This window comes from Ptiloglossa arizonensis, chromosome 9, assembly GCF_051014685.1.
Source record: "Ptiloglossa arizonensis isolate GNS036 chromosome 9, iyPtiAriz1_principal, whole genome shotgun sequence".
Lineage (NCBI taxonomy): Eukaryota > Metazoa > Arthropoda > Insecta > Hymenoptera > Colletidae > Ptiloglossa > Ptiloglossa arizonensis.
Window position 1 is genome coordinate 18,450,051 of NC_135056.1, and position 24,816 is coordinate 18,474,866.

The following is a 24,816-nucleotide window of genomic DNA, read 5'->3' on the forward strand; positions in this document are numbered from 1 at the left end:
CCAAGGTTCGGATTATCGAATTATCGTCCCCCTCGGCGTAGACTCGTGCGTTATCGTGCGGTTCGCGTGAAAATTGAGACGCATCGACGGAATTCTCGTGAAAAGCTTTCGAGATGTTTCCCCGGACTAACGAGAGGGCCGAGACAAGCAACGACGAGCAACGACGTGGAAACCGTCGTCGGAGCGAAAGCGCCCACGCCAGCCGGAGGCAAAATAGAGTGCAACTTCGCTGCTGTCTGTAAACAACGAAGGTCCGAGAGACAACAGAAATCTGTCGAAGTGGTGGAAATTAGAGTTCCGGTTTAGGGGGGCTGAGATCGCAAATACAATGGTGTGCTTGACCTTACGCCGAATCGTCGTCGCGTCTTTCTAACAAAGTTCTTGACCTCGGTATTTTCAGGATCGATGCGAGTAGAATCCGTGTTGGATTTGAGAAGGGAAGGACAAGAACGCCGCCGACTGACGCAATCTTCTAACGCGGTTGTGGAGACCAAGGACGATGGTAAAATGTATCGAAGTATAACTCGATCGGTCGTGAAAGATTCCGTGTCCCGCCTCGGTCGATATTTTTGTAATTTTCTATTCTCGCTTTTCGATCGAGAGACAAGACGGAAAGAAGAAAAAAAAAAATAAGAAAAATTTAATAACACCGAGGGAATCGTTTTATCGCGCAAGTATCGTCAAAGGCTTGCCTCGAAGGATTCAATCTCCGTGACATTAGCGGAAGGTCACGAGATGCGAGGAACAGGCCTGAATCAACGAAAGGTAAAGTTTACATCGTGTACACCCCGTCTGTATATCCACGTCGCGCATTAAACATCAGCTGGTTAGTGTAAACTACTCGCGTGCCTCGTGTCGCCTCTACAGGGTGTTTCACGTGTTCCGTTACCGTCGAGCAGCTGTTCACGAATACAATCGCGACACCGTCATCCTTTCTCGCAAACTCCTTTGTTCGAAAGGGACCGTCGTACCAAGACCAACGTTTTAAATTTCTCCGAAGAGGAAGCGGACGATAAATACGATCGAGAAATCATTTTTAAAAGAGAATCGACAATATTTTCAGATACTTAATCGAACACGGTGTCAACGTTAAATTTTCATTCTTTCAACGTTGAATTTCTTTTAAATTTCGATTACCCTTTTCTCGACGATAGTCTTCGAGCCAGTCGAAGCAACATCTCGGATATCGATAGACCGACCGATTTGAAATTTGCCACGACGGAAATCGACTCGAGAACTATGAAAGATCTTTTTCAACAAACTTCGAAACCGTAGCGGTACTCGAAACAAGAGCAAACTTCGCGCAAACATAGACTCGCGCGATCACTTAGTTTCCGAGATACAGTACCGTTATTACGCAAACAAGAATACGGTCTTGGCCGAAACAAAAATAAACAGTATTGTTTTCTTTCTCTCCGCAACGCTCCGCTATTGTTCGTTCCGTTCTCGTTTTCGAACGAACGACCGAATAGTTTTTATCACGGGAACCGTGCAACGCGATACGAATGCACCCCGGTACGAATTTTATTTTGAAAAATTGACTCGCGAAGCACACGTCGCTGCGTTAGACAAAACGGGACACCCTGTATACGTCGTTCGAAACTTCGAAAGCCAGAATTCTATGCGTGCGCGTTCACGTTTAGAAGCCGAGGCCGACTTTGGCTAAAGAGGCCATCGACGAAGACCTCGCTATTATGTGCTCTTCGAGGCGTGTGCGTGCGTGTGCAAAAAGCGATTCGCCTGTTGACAACGCGAACAACCGTGCGGCTACCTACGAACGAAAACTGCCGCATTGTTCCGTGGCCTTTCCCTCGAAATCGTTGTTCCGCCGAGTAAAAGTACGCCAGATACGTTTATATATTTAACTCCAAATGCGCCGCTTCCGAGACGAAAACTTTGTCGTGTTCGGGATAGTGTATTTACATCGGGAACAATGGAATATCAACTACTTCGATTCCTCTTCCGTCGAGTGATTTTTTCAACGAAATCCAACGATGTGTCGAACGATGTTTCTTCGTCGAAGATATTACGATGCCACTTTTTCTTTCTTTTTTTTTTTTTAATTAGAAATTTCTTCGCGTAAATAAACGTTAAAAAGTTCTCGATACGTCGCCGTAAATCGAGACGTTAAACAACGATTGTTCGGAAGCGCCGCGACCGTGAACAATTTTTCTGTATGGAGACATTAAGTCTCGGAACGGTCTCGCGGATAAAAGTACACTTTGTACGTAAACGCTCAACAGCAATAAATGGTACGCGAACGATTATCGTTGCGAGCGATGCAATTTCTGGCCCATCGACTCGTCTATTTTATCGAGCTCGAGTGACGGCTTATTATTCTAACGACGAGATAATAGAAGGCGTGTACCTTCGGACGATAACAACAAGAATAAAAAAAAAAAGGAAGAAAAAAACAAACCGGAACGCGAGGGTGGGGGAACAATGAAGTCCCTGTGTTACGAACTAATAATAGTCCGGTTTGCAGTTTCGCGACTCGCTGTACGAAATTATTTCAAATCCGGCGTATTTTTGGCCCGCATTCCGCGGCTAGCTTCTGCATACGCGCAGGTGCATCGCGCGACTGCAACAAAAATCTGGTGGAAATCGGCCGACGTGACTCAGAAGGACGTTAAAAATATCGCTGATTTTTTGTTTAAAGGCCGTCTTACTACACTCGGACTGGCTACACTCGCAAGCGCGACGTAATAAAAGGGCAAAAAGAGAGGACGCTATTGTACGCCGGGCATTTAACTTCATCGTTTTAAGCATTCATTCGTACCCTACTGAGTGTACCTCGTGGAACCAGGTGAATGGATTTATGGGCGGCGTTGTAAAACGAGCAGAAAGAGAGAAAAAAAAAAGGGAATCTCATTCAATCGGATGTTTGGCGAAGACCGTCCTAAGAAAAAGGAACTACACGTGACCGTATTCCCTGTTGGTGTTTGTTTACGGGCGGAGGGATAAACGTCACCGTTAACTCGTCGATAACAGAAATATTTTATCCAGGGCTGTTATTATTCTCGTCGGTAAGCAAGAAAGTCATTGTTCCGAGTCGCCGCGCGTGGTTCTCTCGTGCAATTGTGCTCGGTGATTCCGATTACTCGAATTACTCGAAAACGAGGCGGCCTCGCGGGTCAGGACGAGTACCCGTGAACGCGCGCGATCGCGGCCAAAGTCTCCAATGTTGTTGCCAAAGTCACGAGATTTTTTCGAAAACCGTGGAACGCATGCGCAGCGCGCGACGATAAATCCCCGCTCGCGGAGCGAGCGAAAAGGCTTTCCGAGACGTGAAAACCGCGTCGAACGCCGCGCCGATATTAAAATAGTTTCGCAGCCGTTCTATCCGACGCTTCCCGATATTCGTCCAACGATGCTTCCGGGCACGGAAAAACCACGGCCGCGGCTCTACGCGCGAACATTTTCGGACGACATCGAGATAGATATCGTTGCATAATTGTTCGATGCGAACGCACGACTTCCGCGAACGAAAATCGATGTAAACTCGCGCGAAACGAAGAAACCAAACGGGCCCAATGACCAGAGGGAAGCGATCGAGCGGTGTTTATTTGAATAGTCTCGTATAAAAATATGTTATTTGAAACTCGACGCTTCCTAGACAAAAAATTGCACACGAAATTGGAGAAACGGCATCCGTTCCGACTACGAAAATACGAGTAACAAGAAACATGTATAAAACGCGTCGCGTGGAAGTCAGTCGCGTGTACAGGCGACCACGTATGATTCGAACCGATCAATGACACAAAGTAATATTCTCGGATGGGGAAAAGTTTAATTCGAATGGACCGATTTGGGTGTGCGTATTATTATCCGTGGAAAGAAGAATGATATCCCTCTGGCAGGAAGTTTGCACGAGTTGCAATATTTTATTCCACGGCGGTATTTAAATATTCCCGTGAACGTATTCAAACATACTCACACCCCTAAGGGGAAACGATGTTGCATTTTTTCATCGGTGCATGGCTGCAACACACTTAGCACGTGTACTAGAAATGTGGTTCTACGAAAGGAATAACCAAGTTTTTCTTGTCCCGCGATTCTCGGGAGGCATTCACGTCGGTGGTGAGCAATATGAAAATCGCCCCCCCCCCTTATCAATGTTACAAAGGCGGCTTGAATATCACGGAAACAAATTTACGTGCTCTGTACGGGTCGCTGTACCATCGAATTTTTCAAGACGCAAAGAACAAAGGAGTACGTGTGAAGTATCGATACGTTCAAAAATTCAAACTGTCGCATTTCACGAACGAAGCCTGTGTAAACTCTGTAATTTATTTGAAAAAAAAAAAAAAAAAACAGTAAACTATTCAAGCCGAACAATAATGTGTAACGAACGCAGGCCAGGAACATTCGTATACACGGTTTTTCAATTTTTCGTTCGAAACGCGATAGTCCCGTTATCGGAGCTCAACGCACGACCGACCTACTTTTTTTCTCTCGACGATCGAAACCTTCTACCGTAACACTTGGATAGAACTTTAAACAATAGGAATAATAACAGGACCGTCTGCCGGACACAGATAACCGAGACAGCGGCGGTGACTGGTGTACGGCGCGCCAGAACCTGAGTCGATCGTTAATTTCGTGGAACGATATATTCCCGGCTTAATTGTTTCGCGGATCGCTCGTATACGTGGCTTTTTAATTGGAAAAGTTCGCAAGGACGCGTCGAGCAGGTGCATCGCGAGAAATCGCGATCCTCCTCCTCGTTGTCGCGTTCGTCCTGCTTCCGAGACGCGCGCCGCCGTCTTCCCCGCTCTATTCCGCTCACGTCCCGGCACTTGTTTCTCGAGATTATTACGGATGTAATCGTTTCTGTAACGCAACGTTATGTATTTGCAACGACCTCTGCACAATAAATCCGCCTACGGTACGCGTTCTCCCCCGATTATGTCACGAGGCAGCCAGACGCTACTGTGCCAAGTAGTCTGCGGCAATGGCAAAGCTTCTTGGAATTACGTATGTATGTATATCGGTCGGAGACGAGCGCGAGAAGCAACGCTCGGGCTTGAAAAAGAAAAAAGAAAAAAAAAAAATTTATGCCTTCCTGTCTCTGCTCAACTGCACCGCCCCGAGAAACAATTACCGGACCATCGTCGCGGATAATTTCGCGAGATATCGACCGAACGAACCTCGGAAACAAGACGCTGCGCGACGTTTAATGTTTGCGTTGTAAACTACGCTTTTAACACGATCCCGCGCAACCCTAGGTCACTCGACGATACCGCGCTATCGCGTCCTATCTAAAGTCTCGAATAGAGTCTACAACGACCAGGAAGACCACGGATTACTCCGTATCTCCTCTTCGGGAAACGTTCTTCCTTCGTTTCTCCATCGTAGCGAGTGACCGTGGAACCGTTCGCGAGAAGTGTACCGTTCGGATTTTAACGGAGACTCTCTAGACGTGGTTGCACGACCGAAAAATATTCCACGGCCCCGATGGAAAAGTGCCGCGATAGAGGAGAGTACAGATAAAACGGATTACGAAAGGAGATTTTTATCGCTACCGAATCGTACGGATCGAAGAACGACGTCTCTCCGCGTCGACTATCCGTCTCGACGAGACCGCGAATCTCTGCCAATACGCGTGGCCAGGCATAAATCATTGTCAGCGGGAAAACTCGATAGCAGACCGTGCTAACGAGCGGAACCGCGCGAGAGAGAATCGCTCGCCACGCTCGGTGCATGGCTTCTGACGCCACGCGGTGTTTACCGACGCCTTACATTTTACACGTGCGCGATAACACGCAACAAGAAGGATTCGAAGAAAATCTGTGGGGGAGAGGGTCGATAGTTGCGAAGAAAAACGAAAATACCGCCGCGCCACGAATTATTGGACGTCTGTTCAATGTCGGCTCTACTTTCTCCCGTTGGGCTGTCCTTGCTTCAAGAACGTTCTTCCCTCTTCGAGAACTTACTTTTCGTTGCAAAGTCGTATTTCTTTGATCCCCCGATCGGTCCGCTCGGCTACCAAACGCGCACGGGAAAACTTTGATCGCACGAAGAATTACCAAAGTAACCTCGATGTTCTAAATCTGGTCCCGAGGTACCCCAAGAACGGACTTCTTCGCGAACTTGAATTCTATTCCGATTATAGCGGGGCTTCGAATTACGCACGAGGAACACTTTTCAAACGCGTACAATCTACCGAGGCAACAGCGACGTTGTAACATTTCTACGGTCTCGACAACGATAATATTCCTGTACGCGATATTTCAATGTCGAAAATTTTGCAACATATAATATATATGTATATATGTGTGTCACGTGAACACGGATACTCGCGATACCGTGCAATCGTACCTGTTTGCACAGAAACGATCGAGATCTTTTCGATCAATTGTATCCGTTTCGAGTTTGGCCCGATAAAATATTATCGAAAATTCTCGCGAACCGTCGAGGGAGGCACCCGCGGAGAGTGCAACGTGTACGAAAAGTGCATCGGAAGGTAACGAGGTTGCTCTTCGACTCGCGCTGCGATATACCACCGTCTGGAAGAAAATTCGATACATTCTCGCGTACCGTTGTCGGACGAAGAAGAAGAAAAAAAAGAAACGTCGGAATATTCGAAGAGAAACACCGATTAATTATCCCGTGTAAATCCTGCGACGTGTACCACGTCCCTACTTTAATTTCACGCTGCCGCGACATCTGTTCCCTCCTTACCTCTTGCATCCGATACACTTTCAGCGCGTTACAGTACACAGCCTTACGTGACGAATACATCGCACGTGTCGCGATTCCACGCAGAAATCGGAATGCGCGCGCGGACACACGTAAGCATCGAGTCGTTACAGCGTAGGCCGGTACTAATTATTCGCGAGGGACCCATTTGCCACGCGTTAGCGGAGGATTCGTTGACCCCCGTAAAAATGAAAAAAAAAAGAAAGAAAAAAAAACAGCAAATCCTAAGCAATTAACGAGGCTCCACGCGATGAAACGGACACGTAATTCTGTCGGTAATCGGCACGGTAACGAGCGATTTTCTTTCCCGGTCGAAACTTTTAACGACCAAATCGAAAGCAAGGCGCGCGCACGGTAACGAAAAAAAAAAAAAGGAGAAAAAAAAACGCGCGTTTCCATTCCGATGGACCGGACTAATGAAGTAATTAAAGAACTTTTTTGTAAGTGGTTCGTTTCTTTGAAGTTCGATGTACGCGCGCGACACGGTGACACAAATGAAATATAAAATAACGCGTGCAGGTTAATACCGTTCGAAATATTCCGATCGCTTTTTCGATGTTTTTTTTTTACAGGTGGCAGCGGCTAATTAACGGAAGTTCGTTTGTAGCGGCGCGCGCGAGAGTTCGGGAGCTTCGTCGCCAATTACGAATTGAAACTGCGATGAAACCGAGGAAGTGCGTGATCGCGTACAGTCGCGAGACGAACGAAACTACGCGAATAGAGGTGAAACGTAATAACTACATAATTCGCCGCGTCGCTTCCAACGGTTGTGCACTTAACGGGGGAGTGCGAGACACGATATTCCTTGTTAAATATTACGTGAATCATCGAGTGTCTACGTCGGAGGAGGACAGTCGAACGTAAGTTTAATGTTTATCGGTTCTCCGTTCGTCTACACAGTTTTGTTGAAATCGTGAAAGTTGGCGCGGTTCCCTCGTCCGTTCTGAACGCCTACCGTCTCCGATCGGTATTCGACAAAATTCTGTCTTTGCGTTAAAAGCGTTCGCTTTCCGTGCTCAAAGATTCGATCGTTACAAAGAACAAAACACGTTTCACGGTACAAGATTTTTTTTTTTTCTTCCTTTTTATTTTTTTTATCGTTCGATGGAGAATTTCTTGTACAATATGCATTCACTGTATTCGCGAAACAATGCACCGAGTAGTAACCACTTCCCTGTCGAATTTTTCTTTTTTCAGCAGCCGAGCTAAAAAACGCAACGTTCTTTGTTCCGTTTCGCTTTTCACACATTCGAAGCCGTTCGCGGAAGTGTATTGAAAATTCCCCACTGCAAATTGTATAATTCTTCTTTTACTTTACGCTTTATTATTTTAATCGTCGAGAATCGCGACGCTCGAGCGATTAATACGCGCTTATACTTTCGATTTGCACGGTACTCGAATTGCACGAGTTCGATTCAACACGGTCGAAACAGTGTAAAGGGATTTAACAGGGTTCGATAGGGTTCGATAGCGTGTTTGAAAATACACTCTCTTGGATAAAATTTACAAGGAATCGAACGGGAACGGAGAATAAACTTTGATCGTTTCAACTTGGTTGAAATAAGGCCATCGTATCTTTAGCGAGCGAATTAGAAAAAGAAGCCGGGTCGAGGAAATCGGTAACGGAAGCGACATAAACAAAGCCTCCACGGACGTGTTCACGATTTTAAATGAGAAACATTGAAATCGTCGGTCTACCCGTGTCCGGCAGCTGAAACTTTAATCCTTTCGTGCCCGTGCCTAGGTGCGGTGAACGTTGTATCCTTTCTGTAATTCGTTTGTTTCGTCGCGAGTGTAAGGAAATTCCATGAAGAAAAAAAAAGAAAAAGAAAAATATTTGTCAGACATCGGTGTCACGACTATTCTATCGTCGTAAAATCGTATCGAACACGTTCGCGAGCAATGTACCGACCTAAAACAAAAAGAAACATGCATCGTTGATACCGTAATATAAATTGTCTGAAACCAGTGTATATCGAAAACGACACGGAACACGAAGGGGTTAAAGCGATACCGCGCACGGATCGATGTGTCAACCCCTAATGCAGTGTTTCTCAAACTTTTCCAACGGCGACTTGCTCGGACAAAGCACATAACTCGGCTGAGACCAGCGCGCCCCGCCTTGCCGATAGGTTATATTTTACCGACAAACGCGAGCCCGCAAACATCAGCTCCGAGTGTACGATTATGGACGTACGCTTTGCATCAATCGTCGGCCTCGGACTAATAATTCCGAGTGAAAATCAAATCGGACGAAAATTCTACACTATCGACGGTGTAGATCCAACGATATCGTCCTTTCGTACCGCGTACAAACGGAATAACCACCGACACGGAATCTCGAATTCGTTTACCCAACGATTTCACTACGGACTACTACTCTCCCGTTGGTTTTCCTTTTTTCTTTTTTTCTCTCTCTCTGCAACGCGAAAACTCTCGTTTTTACCGTGTCTCGCGAACGATCTCGCGAGTCCCGCGCGAGATGTAGGACCAATTAACGACGCGGGACCACCAAACAGGTAGGGGCGTGCGTATAAACACGCGTGACACCGTTAATACCGCGTGGGTCAAGTCCGAGTAGCCGAAGAAGTGGTCGTCTAAAAATATATCGCGTTTCCGTTGCCGAGCTGGCGAATACAGGCGCACGAAGAGAGAGGGAAGGTGTGGTGTGAAGTGTGTGTGTGTGCACGCGCGCGCGTGTGCGTGTGTGTACGTGTACGTGTATGTGGCGTTTGCGTGTGTCAGGTGTGTGTGCGCGTTTGTGCGCGAGTATGTGCAGAGGGGGGCATCGAGCGAAGCAAAGCAGCCAGGCAGCGACGAGGCGGCGTTAAAAGGACGTTACACGGTGTGCGGCTAGTCTAGCCGGATCCGGGGCCGAGTTCATTTCACTTTGCAGTCATCAGGTTCTCCTGAGTCACTCGAGCCAGCGAGTCGGCTGGCCGGGCAGGCAGACAGGTTGCTACCTGCCCTCGGAACATTCAGGGAACGGTGTGCGTGCGCGCGCGTGCCCGTCTACGTGCGACCAGGCGAACCTGTGAGCCTGTGTGTTTCCCGTGTGCAGCACGGTTTGCGAATTCACCGATGCCACGGGTGCGGACCGGTCGTTCGAGCGACTCGATACTGGAAAATTTGCGCGACGACGACGACTACGACGACAACGACTACAACGACGACGAAGGCCCACCGCTCCCGATCGAGGGGCCCGTCCATCGACCATAGGGGAAATTAAGAGTCAGCTGGGCGCCCGGTGTGAATCAGCTGACCGAGAAACTTGGAACATCGAGCGTGTTCGGAAAGTGGATCGCCAAGAATCGACCACGGTTCTTCCACACCGCCCCTCCCTTCGCAACGTAGGACCGTAGAAGAGGCAGCCCCTTTCTTTGGCTTCTGTTTCCACTCGAAACAAACAATCACGGACCATGAGAACGAAGTCCCCCGAAGCTCTAGTCGCGGCGATGCGAAACTTATATAATCGTAGAAGTGAAACGAGCTGAGTAAATTAAAGCGGAAACGCGGAGGACTGTGAGGATTCCAAGCAAATTGGATCGAGGATGAGAAGACCGATGGAACCGACCACGATGGAGGAACCCTTGGAAACGCGCGCACCGATTGTTTAGATTCGTTTATCGAATTTTAACGTAACCTTTAACGGATCGAGGAACACGTTACGTTCACGGATCTCGTTCTCGAACGTACTACCTACACGATCGACCGACGATAAAGGACTCCATTGTTCGGTACTCGTCCGGGGCAAGAAAGTGGGTAACAAAATCGACCGATAAGATGCACACAGTACGCAAACATTTCTCTTCCTCGTGGAGTACCAAAAACGACCATTTTTCACCGATCGTTCCTCGAAGCACGTTCTCGATCAATTTTTCCCGAACGTGACCGTGGGAACCTTGTAACGGGCACGATCGACCCCCTCAGGTACGACCGGAAGGTCGGTTTTACAGTACGCCACTCTGTGGCCTACGGTTTGGAATTTCGTACTTCCTGTCCCCGAACGCGTACCAAGATTCCGCCCAAATAAAGGACCTTCGCCCAACGACTACGAGAAACCTAGTCGAAACGTACCGTAGAGCATCCGTTTCGCCAATTTTCCAACAACGATCCACGAAAACGAACCACGGCCGTGGATTGAATTTTACGGCCAGTCCGTTCGAGTATTTTCGAACTTTCGTGTTATCTCGTAGACGGTGCAACGCGTTTCCGCTTTAACGCCATTACTATGTGAGAACGTGTATACTGCAACTTTCGTACTAAATTCTTACGATCTGAATTAATTTCTACCGTTACGGAAGAATGCCTGAATAAACAAGAACCCGGTGAGATAACAGAACGCTCCGATAATGGATGTTTCATTGTATTAAAAACTGTTATTGCCGCGGAACGCGTCGACTACTAACGTAGAAATAAACACAGATAAGAGAACAAGAATTAACACGATGACACGCAAGGTTTTGAATACATTAAGGGCCGAACTTTGGAGTTACACGAGGTAAAGCAAAATACTCGCGACCACGGGGTATTTATTTTCCTCAATTACCCTCGATAGGAGAATGCACAATATTTATTGCATTATTCGGCTAGCTCGTAGTAACCCCTGTACCGAAACGAACAATTATTTCTTTCGGTACGTCGATCCCCAACGATCGTGATCCGCGATCCTGGCAACTGCGAGACTGTAAAAAAACAGTCACCTCGAATTCATGAATTATTCTCGTCTAAAAACCAATAACGGAACAACACCTTGTTATGCGTGCCTATCTAAACTGTATTGAGTAATGACAGTCATTCATCAAGCACGTGTCACTGGGAAGTAAATTCAATAACACAAATACGCGCGTCAGGGTATCATCTACGCGACCGTGGAACGTGTAGACGATCCAACAACGAACGTCTTCGTACGTGTGTTGAAATAAATGGCGGATGCGTGGAACAACGGGTGTCGCTGCGAACAACGTTAATAATGTTTCACCGTTGAAAATATTTCATAAATCCGGGACAAATGATTCACGGGCTCGTATTTACGAAGACTTTTCTATTTGCTCCGCGATACCCGTCCTTGAAGTTCGGTTCTAAGTTTCTTCAACGCCCGGTAGTAACGCGCCAATACAATCGTATCTACCGCAATAAAATCGATGGGAACGCTCGGGACACTCGTAAGAATACACGCAAAGAAACCAAGCTCGGGCGATACATTCTCGGCCGCGAAGATTCCAAAAGCGTGTGGAATACTGGGCCGCTTTAACAGCTTTACACCGCAATGACGTCAGCGTCAGCTGATCGAATTTTCCGGCGTGCACCATTGCGGTGAAAAGAGACAGCGATAGACAGCACCGTGCCGCGGCCCGTTCCAGAGCTTTACAGCCAAGTTATTGCCGATACGTTGCGACATGTAACTAACGCGCGCGTTCGCTTGGACGACACCGAGCTTCTCCGTAGTTGAAAGAGGAGATCGATGCAAAGGCGGGTTAAAGAGAAGCACGCGCCGCGCCGCTTGAACAAAGTACTGAAACGCGTCTTTCAAGGGGGCTGCCTAGTTCAGAGGTAAAAGGAATCGATTTTTCGCCCCTCGTTTTCTTAAAGTGTCTAGCGTGAAAAACTTGATTGTAAAGTATCGCGATGAATTTCGAAACATTGCCGCGCTTACAGAACTTGAATCGATCCAGCCGCCCACCCCGCCCTCGTTCCACGCACGAAAAAACTTTAAAGCAGCTTTACTCGAAACAAGATTTTTCAAACTCTTCTCGCCGCGATAACTCGCGAACAGATGCACCGGCCGCCTTGAAATTTTACACGCGTATCGAATAAATATCTACCCGCCGCTCGTCCGTATAAAATTTCGACGACTTTTTCACCCCGTTGGAAACGCTCGCAAAATCTATCGCGGTGGCCGAATTTTTTCTCGTTAAGAGAAAAATTGTTTCGATCTCGTTCGCACGAGCGTGGTTGGATTCTAAATCGGGACGCGTGACACGGAATAACGTTTAACGAAACGGTGACCTTTGAAAATAAAAAATAAGAGCGATACACGGGCACTTGCTTCCGAAATAAATGTCTTTATGACACTTTACGGCCGAATATGGGTCGCGTCCCGGGGAAATCACGCCCTAAATCGTACCGTGTGTCCGAGAAGAACCGTTTTCTAGACTACACAGTGAGCGTAAAAAAAAAACAAGTACGAACCGCTGCTCCGTACCCAGTTAAGAAACTGCAACGATTCGTAGTTCAATTTTTTTTTCTTTTGACGTAACGTACCGAAATAGGTCCGTTAAAGAATCGATAAACGCTCATAAAGGGGAAACCGAAGCATCGATCTCCGTACAATTCAAATGTCCCTCTTGTCATCGGTATCCTTGACACTGCCTGACACGGCGAATATCGCGAGCCAAGATCACCGACGGAACGTCGTCGGTTTGATCGTCGACGGAGATTTCTTCTCTGTCACGCGTCGCCCCGAGAATCGATAAACGCGTCTTCGAGTTCCACGCGAAGCAGATGCAAGATACACCCGTGGAAGACGACACCCTGGCGAAGTCGTCGATGTGCGCGCTCGGTTCGCGACCGCAAGAGCCAGTTTCACCGGTGCGCCGTGGAAACACCGCTTCTGGATCGATTTGGTAAAGCAATTTCACCCCGCCGGGGCGACCACGATTCAAGAAACACAGCCGACGTACAATGACCGCATCACGGCCCGATTGCCCTCGGTGAATGCATTTATGGTCGCCGAGAGCGACGAGGAAGGTGATAAACTGATAACGCAAGAGCGCGAGACGACGTTAATGGTAGCACGTGGCGTGGACCGCGAGACGATTTTGCCTCTGCATTCCGTGTCGAGCGAGTCACGATTCGATGACCCTCCCTCGCTCTCTCGCTCTCGCGACGCTCCGATCGTCTCCTCGCGATGAATAGAAAAGGGAATCGATCGATCCAGCTCTACGGTAGATTATCTTTGTAATCGCGATAGTGTCAACCGCGCGAATTACCGATATGAAGGATGAAGATCGATCGGTAAACTGGCAGGACACGAGCTCGACGTTGGGTTAATTTTACTCCGATCGGGATAGAAAAAGAATCGGACGAGATACAGGCTTCGGTTGACCGATACATCACCGAATTTGTGTTAACACGTCGACCGTCGAGTACAAGTAAACTCGTCCCGGACGATCTGTCACCCGACCTGCGAGTAGATAATGGATAGCGCGTGTTTGGAAAAAGAGTCAAAATCATTTTACCGTTAAATATTTGTGTTTTTACGCTTCCTTCTTTCGTTCCTGCCACGTACGCGTCGCGTTTGCCGCTGCTCCGTTTACTTCCCCAAAGATGAACGATCCCGAGGATCGAAACGTTAGCGTGAAGAGCTCGGTGTCGTTCCTTTGGCGATCTTAAGACTTAAGAGAAGTTGCACGCAACCTCTCCGATAATCGATGCAAACGGTACAATCGGTTTGCAGTTACGAGACTCGTCAATAAGAGAGCGAATTACTTCGATCTTATCCCACTAATTCGAGATTAAATGCGTCAACGAGTACTCGCACCGGAGGGGTGGGTCTACGTTAAAAGCACGAAAGTTAGACGGTTCGAGGCAAGAGATCGTACGATAGAGGGAACCGATTTTTAGTCGAGGGTTTCACGGAGATCCCAAGGTCGAGTCTATTTTCTCCAATGTAACTTTAATATCCGTGACGCAAGATCATTTCGGATCACGAACATCTAATAAAGCGATGTTAAAAGCGGCCGACGAAGTATAGATCGAACGTTTGTGTATCTATCGTAAAAACTGCTACAGTCGGAGATCTCTTCTTCGCCCTTTTGCTCGAATGTTGAGATCTTTTAATACCAGTTTGCGGTCTGGAACGTGCTTATAATAGTTGCTCCGGTTTCTACCAAAGCGTACGTTCGAGAATTAGAAATAATCCCTGACCTGACTTCTCCTAATTTCTCGAGAAACGAGAGACTCGCATCCTAATGGAAATCCATCTCGTTTGACGAATTCGGCAAGTTCTTGAAAGTAGAATCGACAACCGATGCCATGAATACGTAACTCCGCGAAAATAAACTCTCGCCGTCTCCACGAACAACAAAATCGTTCCAATGATTTTGCAATATTCAATCGGGCGGGGAGGTCCTCGAAACGATAGAATATCGACGATAACAATCGTCGATAAGCAAAGATCAAATTTTAATCGACTCTTCGGAGGGTCCGAAATAACCGAAGAGCAATTATCGTAGGCAACGAATTAACGTTTGCATTGATTATCGATAAAACGAACGAAGCTGCACGACGAATACCAAACTCGATGCAACGAACAATGTGTAATAAACGTATGCTATAACGAAGACACCCATCTGCCGATTAAATCGAACAAAGCGACTGGTTAGTCGCCAAAGTGACTTTCTTTCTAGACTTTCGGTCGCTTCGGGTGAAAATTCGTAAATTTCCCTCTTCGAGAACGTTCCACGAATGTACATAAAAAGTTAATTGCCCTGGCCGCGATGTAAAACGAAATCAAATTTCGAAAGTCGGTGGTCGAAGAAAATATACGTCGTTCGGGAAATGATTTTAATTTACGACCACGAATATTAAAAAAGTCTCATCGGCGTCTCTACTCTACACGGCCGTACAATTGTGACCCTGTGACCAAACCGGCAACTTTGGCTATAAACTGTAGGTTACACGATTATAACAAACTTTGCTTATGAACAAACTTTGTCCTCGCCGCAATAAAACGGACGACGAACTAATCTCTCAAGAATGGAACCCGATGGTCCATTCGTTCCGCCGTTGGAACGTAGAGAGCGTCGCTGCTCTCAAAGTACGAATCTGCAATTAGTATTAATGGAATAACGGACAAATTGATATAACCGTGTCTCTCACCACGGTCGTTGCATTTAGATAATGAACGGGTATCGCTCGTTAATTGTCGGTTGTTTAGATGCGATTGAACAATGCCAAATCCACCGACACGAAGCTTGCACCGACGTGGCTCGATCGTAGCTGCCCTGTAACCTACGGGAATGTAAACCCGATATCGGTTTGCCGGATAAACGAAAAGCAAACCGAATAAAGTGGACGGTACCTCGATTATTCCACTAATCCGTGGCGATGGTTCGTAGCTTGCGCGAATTATTTCCATCGAGGAACCGACGTAGACACGTTCAATCGCGTTGATAACAGACGATCGTGAACGGAAAAGGGACGCTTCGCACTTGGGTGATTTAGTCGAACGACGAATGTCCACGAACAAAAACGACACGATATTAACGTACCGCTATCGTTGCCAATGAAATCACTCGAATGTAAAGCAACATCGACTCTAGACGTTAAACAGATCGATACGACCAACGACAAAACAAACTGCCTCCTACGAATCAAGTTTCTCGAGTGTTCTCCAGTACTCAACCTTTTAAGAAGTACGTACCACTGCGCGTGCATATTTCTAATCGTCTCCGTATCACTTCGAATCGCGTGCTTACCCGGTATTTTATTGCTACGATAAAATACGGTCAAACTCCATTTATCGATACGAAATTTTTCTCAATGAACGATCTACCGACCCCGCCGCTACTGAGCTCTGCTTATCGGGTCTCTTTGCGGAATATTTAAATATGTACGTCAACTCGACGTTCTCTATGACTCTAGCGAAAAGTATAATTATTCCGTTACAAAATAACGATTGCTTCACTGTGCAGTGTTTTTCCAACTTTGCCCTGCCCGATTAAAGAACAAAGAAAAACTTTTATCGGATCCCCTACGGTACAATTGAATTATTTTTTTTTTAATATATTTATTCGATTTAAACGATTTTATCAAAAAAGTATTGGATTCGCAAGGATCTTCTTCGAGTGTATTTAACGAGAGATAATTATTTTTTATTTCCTCTTTTTTTTTTTTTTTGGTGTGTTTTCCCTACTAATGGTAGGAAACTTTTTAACGAGTACTTTTAATGAAAATAAAAACGAGAAGCATTTTTTTTTACCACGCTGTATCATACGCTCCTTTGTTTCTTCCGAGAGCTCGCGCACCCTCAGGGATCCGCAAACCTCCATCTGAGAAACACTGGTGTAGACTATTATCCAAACTCGAACTCCTATTATTCCGACCTACCAATTATTCGGAACAGTCTTACCTCCCAATGTGTTCGGGTAAATGAAGTTCCCCAGTACTTATACAGGATTCGAACACGTCCAATTGGATTCCGATATTGCATACAATTATACTTCTAGTTCTATAATTAATAAGTTATACTTACAAGGACCATCGTCCAATTGGCAATCGCCGATTTTCATAAAACTTGGCACACTGGTAGAGAATTGAAAAATATTATGCCCGGATTTCATTTTAATTGGTCAATATTCGTGTTCAAGGGATGAAAACTAACGAGTGAAAAATCTCGGATACCAACGGCGATAGAAAAAAAATATTACATATAAAAAGGGTTCGATTTTTGACGTGCAAGAACAAAGCCGGAATAAAAATTTCACCAAGCCGTAGATAAAGGCACTGTAGTCGATCGGATATTTATAAAAGGGCGATCGAATGAGCTACAGGTAGCATCACCTGTGATTCGTTAAAATGTTTATACGCGCGTTGAGACCGCGCTGGAAAAACCCAAACTTTTTCATACAAATACTTTGTTCCGTCTCCATCGATTCTCGAGGTGCCCGACAAAATGGATATTCAGTTCGCAACCTAGTTCTCGCCCCTTAAATACGAATATTGACCGATGAAAAAAATACGTATAGAATAGTTTTCCAACGCTGAATCCGCGTGCCAAGTTCCGTCGAAATCGGAGATCGTCGAGTCGATTCGTTCCTTGTTGGTTTTGAACAGGAATGGGCGAAATTTTCATTCGAAAACGAATAATACCAACGTGAGATATCCCGTTCTACAATGCAAACACTAATGTTTGTTCAACGAGAAACAAATAAAATATTTTTCGATCCGGATAAAAATAACGTTAACAACCGCCACCGGGATTTCCGTGTGCGCGCGCGGATCTCCTCCTCCACTGCAGAAACGGTTGTGTCACGCGCGACACGCGCCACGGAGTTTCACCGAAAAGAAAGGAAACGAACGCGGAATCGTGGCCCGCGATAAACATCGGCGAAGAAACGATCAGCGATGTTAACGCATCCGTGGCCCGATCCGCGAGCCAACTATACAGTAACGCGAACGTAAACGACAGACAACGCGCCTCGCTCGCGATCCTACGACAGCGCTTTAATATTAAAAATGACTCACGCGTTCAACGACGACGTTCTAAATGCAACCGAACTCGCGGCACGCTAGAGCGCTAACTTATCAAGAGATAATGTCGCTAAATCGTTACAACCGCCGACGTTATTGTCGACCGTAAATTAACATCGCCGCTCGTAATTACACGGGGGCACGCGTGTACGCGAGCAACGATTATTAACAACTCCCGAGTTTTTCTCAGCGGCGTATCGGTAGCGAACGAGCGTTCGACAACCGCGTTTAATTCATACATTCCCGGACAGACGGGCTCTCGTTCGACGCTTCAACGACCGTTCATAAATCAACGCGAATTTCTAGCGGCGTTTCAGCGAGGAAAATCGAATACACCGATCGTGATCGAAGAATTACGAAAGAAAGAAAGAAGAAAGAAGAAAGAAGACGAAGACGAAGAAGAAGAAGAAGGAGGAGGAGGAGGAGGAAAAAAAAAAGTAAAATAACAAGAGATAGGGGTCCTTGAGGTCTCCACGGCCCCGGGTTCTCGTAGGTAATATCGCTCGAGGCTTCCGGGCTGTAAATCATGTCCTTTTTGAAAGCGATTACGGCCATTGGAATCTGAGAACGCGTCGATACTCTCGGGGCATGGTTCCCGATCGTCGTTTTGTTTAAATCGCGCACGCTAGTAACGCGGATCGTAGACCACCGACTGCGACTTTTAATTGGTGGACCAAAATGGAGAAAGAGGGTGCTCCAAATAACGTTCAACTGCACCGACGCGTGAATCTTCCTACGGAAGGGAGGAATCGGTGTAGCGCGATTTTTTTTTCTTTTTTTTTTTCCACGAATTTTTCAACGCTGTCCGACGACGGTTTACTCTATCGATCCGTGTAAACGTCATCGGTGTTTGAATACCAGTCGCGCCAAAAAATTTGAACGACAGCCAAGCGTCCTTGTCGGTGTTGTCGGAATGTTTGAACACTTCCAGAATTTCCGTGTGTTCTGGGAAAGTAACCGAGAACTGTGGTCAGCGGTCGATGCTTTAACACATCGGTGTGTGCAACTTAATCCTCTCGTTGCTAAGTTTCGATAATCTTATGGGTATTAAATTGTAGCCTCGTTCGCGTGGCTGCGCGATTCCAGTGTCCCGTACCGGAACGCGTTTCCCGCGGACTCTGGCGCAACGAAAGGGTTGAATAGAAAACGATCGAAAACGCGGTTCACCAGCAGTCGGTTCTCGAATCATCGATGACACCGGATGTCGTCGCTTTTTCTACAAATTTTGAACAGTGTACGCGAAACGTAAACGACCAACATCGAGCCCGTTGATCCTTTCGTTTCCACTGGAAATAGAATATTAGTTTCTTACGGTTTAGATTGTCGTTGTAGTTCGGTGATAAACGTTCAATATAACGAAAGCTTGCGACGAAAGTATAATTTTGAAGTATTTCAAGTGGACGTGGAACAAGAGAAATTCTTAAATTCTGGAATAAATAATTTGGGTCGATATCGTTAAGATTCATCGATGTTCCTCGCAGTGGCCAAAATTCATGGCTAATGGTTAACGATTCGTGGCATCGGTATGCATAATTTAAATAGAAGAGAACCGAAAGTACGATTCGCTAGCAATGTATTCTCAACCCCGTTGCGAAACCATCGTTTTTCGAACAGACCCTGTTGTTTGTACTAAAAAACTTGAAACGATACTAATACGTATCCGAGACACCCGGGCCCTGAGAACTTTCAAAACCTCGGTACGTTTGCAAATTCCTCGATGAAACGGACTTTTTATCAACTAAAATCATTTTTGTTCGATACTCTTGTATCTTCTCCGTAAACACCTAGAAAGAAATATGCTTTTGTAGCTCTTACAACTTTATACTTATTTGGTTTTCATGGTAATACCCATACTCACGGGTCGAGGAAAAAGAGGATAAAAATTGTAACAAGTGTACCTTGAGCGTAAGTCTTTTTTTTCGATGCACCCGTTGCGGATTAACTACAAGAAATAAATGATACTGTTGATACCCTATTGAAATGTCTATTCAATTTTCCCCGAAACGGGATACGACAAAATTGTAACGCGAAAGCGTAATTGTCGTATCACGTCCCAAAGTTCCTGATAATCGTGCAACACAGTGGTGGTAGTTTCTTTTTTCTTTTTTTTCTTTTAAATCACCGCTCATACCGCGAAGCCTCGAACAGCCGTAAACTGCAACAAGAGACGGCTTAATACGACGAGTCGTGAGCGTTCGAACAGTAGCGAGGCACTGTCTCAATTTGTCGGAGGGATTTTAAGGAACCGTCGAGGCGGAAGAACTAAATGGGGATTCACACGCCGCTGATCTTTCGAAGATGAATCACGGGAAGAGGCTAAAAATTTTTCAGCCCGACGCTGCCGTTCACGGGGGAACGCAAGCGAAAAACGAAACTTCGGAGCGACCGTTTTCACCGTTAAGCGAACGAGAAAACGAAACGCTGATTGAAAATCCAACGTGCCGCCTCGGACTTGCCGGGAAAAATAATATCCTCGGATCGCTGCTACGCTAATTCACGGTGTTTGCCCGAAACATTCGAACCCGTACGCGACGTTGGTACTCATCGATGCAGACTTTAACGATTTAACACGATTGTGCACTTTGTAACGGAATTACAAAGCGCGTTTTATTCTATCGACGCGCGCGATAAACGGGAACGATTATTGTCAAAAGGAATTCCGATCGCTCGCGACGGATATATTTCTTACGAGAAATCCGGCACAAATCGGCTCCGAATTGATTACATAAATTATCAACGTTGTTATCGGCTTCAACGATGAAACGATACTTCGTATCTTTGGGGGCAATTACGGACCAACGGAACATGTGCGAAACGAGCTCCCGGATAAAAACTTTCAAGAGGAAAGAACGAACGAATAGGGAAGATTCGTCGAACGGAAGTACGTGACGCGTTGTTCGCGATGTGAAATATTTACGGTGTCGTGTTCAATGAAAATCGGTATCGAAAAATTCGCTACAACGGTCAGAAGGATAATTGTTTCCTTTTCGTTCTTCTCTTTTTCGCTCGATACTTGTTTCTTATTACCGTTGGTAAATCAAACGAAATACGCAAATTTGTTCACAAAGTGAACAACTTCGGGAACACGTCGAGGGGTACAATGTGAAACTCGATTGGCCGAATCTTAATTCTAAAATATCAGCGAACCGCGTGTAATTCAGCGACCAGGGCAGAACACGGGGTAATAATTCAGCCGATAACGCGTAAACACGTACCGATCCAACGATACAAAGATCTATACGGGCGATTTTCGATTGACCAAATGGAAAACGAATCTCTCTCTCGCTCGGGAAATCCGCGTACATTCTCGCGTGTGATACGTAAATCCGTTTCCTCCTCGAGGCCTGGTAACTCCGTGTTGTCTTTTGCAATATTTACGCGCGCGATGAGTGACGTAAAAATATTCTTACATCTTTGTGTTCCCGATGAGACAACGCGCGTCGCGAGTTAACTGCTCCCCGGTCGAGGTAAACAAAACGAGATAGACGTGTAAAGAGTTCGCTACGAGTTGCTTTCAACTTGTCCAAATTTTAATCCACCGTTTATCGCGACGCGTTTATGCATAAAACATTATCAACCGTTGAAAGTCGAACAATGTTCATCGATAACTCGTTTAACCCGAGACACGCAAACCATAACGTATGATTTAACTTCGTTATTAAAGTATTCGACAACACGATGATTTACAGAAGCGTTAACAGCTGTTAATTGGAAGTTCAAAGCTGCCTGTTTACCGAACGCGTAAACATGTATAATAAAACAGCAACTCGACACTAATAATCGTACGACAAACATAAACAGTTCTAAATTCGGCTCCTTCTTAGCATAGATAAAAGATATAAATTTATCATGCAGAATTACGTCACGCGTAAGACGTGAACTTCGACGATAAGCGATGCATTCGAAATACAAAAGTTAACGCGTCACCGGCCAATTTATTATTATTCGCTTAAAATATCGATCAGCGAATATTAATAATTACTCGTTTAATTGGCTGAAACAAACTATGTATTAGATTGGAGCGTGCGCAATGCCGTTTTCCTAAAATTCAACTCTCGATACGACGATACAAATCCAATTACCATGCATAATATTAATTAGAAATAAATTGTTACGTTCGATTGGATATTTTCAGTGTCGGGCCTCCTCAATAACGTTACAAAAACGATGAAAAAAATACAACATCCAGAGGGAGCGATATTCGTGTAAAAAGTTGCGTTCAACGTTGGTTCGCAAAATTAAAAGCTCGTAATGCACCGCTAATGATCGAACCGAGAAACCCAAGGAAATTGTACATGAAATTTTTAAGGAGATCCTAATAATAATCCACGTCAAATTGAACAAGAAATAGACACAAAAATCAATGCCAGTCGTTCTACGATCGTTGGTTGGTTGGAAAAGATTTGCAAAGTAAAGATGGATAAGTGGCTTCCGCATGATTTGAGCGACGTTCGAAAGCTGAAAGCGAGTAGAGATACAGCCGCTTCGATACTTCGAAGAAACAAACAAAATTCATTTTTGAATCGAATCGTCGTTCGCGATGAATGGAAAGAAACCCGTCGAAATAATCGATTCGCACGAAAAAAGGTACTAGCTACGGTCCAAAATTTGTTTTCTTCAATTCGCTACGACTTGCTGAAAAATATTGCAAACAAATTGAAAAAGTGCATTTAAATCAGAAGAAAAAACAACCTGCATTAGCGAATAGGTGGAAATCGATCCTGCTGCAAGGTAGCGCAAGATTTCGCGCATTAAGGACGACGATGAAAAAATTTCATGAATTGGAATATCAAATTTTACCAGATACTATCCGTTCGTTCGATCTGGCGTCAACAAGTATTCTTTCCTTTGAACGTCGTGCCTAGACTCAAGGTCGCGATTATCTATGACGGTGGATAAAGTAATTAGTGTGCGTCTATTATCGATAAGTCAAATTTTTCAACGTATACATTGCTATACAATTTATTGTACACAATAAATGTATACGTTATAAATGGTACACCGGCTTTTAAAAATGGATTTAACGTCGAAAAATTGCTTCTTAAAAATTCATATATACAAACAAATGACCTATTTCGCCTGGCCTCCGGTTTATATTCACTTTTGTATTCGAATAACTTACAACTACTTTTCTTCGTATCAAGTGCTCAAAATGACCACCTTACACCTGAATACGAGCCTGTAAATATTTCATCGTAAATCTTCTTAAGTCTACATTTATTTATTTATGCGCATATTATTCAGGGTTGTACTCGAGGTACAAAGCGAACTTTTCCTGTTTCTCGACATTGATATCCACATAGACCACGTCTATAATTATAATTCGTATTGTTTCTATATCGAGCAATTTCATTACTTATCCTATTCCTATCCGAGGTAGTGCACCCCAGAATTGTTTCCTTGTGAGAAAATGTATAAAAATTTACACGGGAACAACTTCGATCAAGCACGCGATACCTTAAGAAGATTGCAACCCCTTTGAAGTTCGATCGAAAAAAAACGACATTTCACGTGCACCAACTCGATACATTAAGATCGATCAGCACGAAATATTCGGTACGAGGCGCCGCTCCTAACCGCAACGCGATCGCTCCGTAAGGTTAGGAAAAGGATTTCCTGCTTACGAGTAAAAGCATACGCACCGTGTGCTCTTTTACGTGGCTCCATTTTGTTTTATGTGCCATTAAACAACCCACTTTCGCGCGCTAGCATTGTCGTCAACGGAGGCGCAGTAATGTAACGTAACGCGGACTGTGCGAGCGGTGAAACGGTAAACGATATTTATTCCGTGCCGTTTCGAGTTCGATAAAGTAAATACATGCGACGTTTGATGGAACGTCGCGGGAGAACGGATAATAAAAAGAGACAATCGACTTACCGAGTCGAAGTTCCCCGAAGTTGCCACAGCCGATTTTCTTGCCGACACGGAAGTTAGGACCGACCATTTGCACGTTGGCCGACGACGTGACACTATGCCTCGAGGAATGCACATTGGATCTGGCGGCGTTACCGCTGCCACGGGAAGTCCTCTTGGCGGCTTCCTGATCGCGTTCCGAATTACGCGCGAGCTCCTTCTCGCGTGTATCTCTACCGTCCCTTTTCTGCATTTTGCTATATAGTGTCCTCCGTCGTGGCAGAGTATCCGCAACAGTCCGTTTAACTGCTGAGGTAAAACACGCTCGATCGTATGGTCAAAATTTTCCCCCCGACACGTCGAATAATAAACCCGGTCGATTTTAATGGTCGCAACGATGTACGTTGTTGTATCGGGGATCGATCCCCATTCTTGACATATTTTCTTTTCTCGTCTTCCCTCGAACAACCGCCGATGGAAATAATACTCCAGCGGCTTCCTGGGGAGGATACACGCACACGCACGCACGCACGCACACACACGCACGCACGCACGCACGCACGACGCACGCACGCACGCACAGACAGGAGAAACACACCGTGTACGCGGCGAGTCGCAGGTGTCACGGTTCGTCGGTCGATGCCTTCAGGGGATCAATCCCCATGCTATCCTAACCTCGAAGCAGATTTCAGGAAAACTGTTTACACTTAATTCAGGATGAAGAAAAGGGTAGAAGGAAGGAGTAACACGCGCGAAACGCACGCACAGCTATCTTTTCCCCCTTTTTTTTCTTCTTCTGCGTCTATCTGTTTCTATGCGGCTAATAGTTATCACAGACGGGAGCGAATGTTCGTCGTGTCGAAGACCCTGGACGATTCCATACCAATTTCGACCTGGCTCTCTTCTCACCCGGCCGGCCGGGAGGAATAGTCAAAGATAAATGTCGCGTCTCAGTCAATACGGCATGCATCGCCGTGACCTGTTCTCTTGCACGGGAACACACT

General features: G+C 45.7%; 1 protein-coding gene across 8 annotated transcripts in view; it reads right to left on the minus strand.

The window, feature by feature from the left end:
- Gish (casein kinase I gish) overlaps positions 1-24,214 on the minus strand; it is a 70,834-nt gene extending 46,620 nt beyond the window's left edge. For 7 of the 8 annotated variants that reach the window (XM_076320686.1, XM_076320685.1, XM_076320680.1 and 4 more), the window contains exon 1: positions 23,837-24,214. In XM_076320686.1, coding sequence (XP_076176801.1) covers positions 23,837-24,065 — 229 coding nt within the window. In that variant the 5' untranslated portion in view covers positions 24,066-24,214. Of the gene's footprint in view, positions 1-16,687; positions 16,758-16,837; positions 17,929-23,836 lie in introns of those variants that run through there. The other variant, XM_076320684.1, reaches the window with a different exon arrangement.
- Positions 24,215-24,816: the final 602 nt, after the last annotated feature.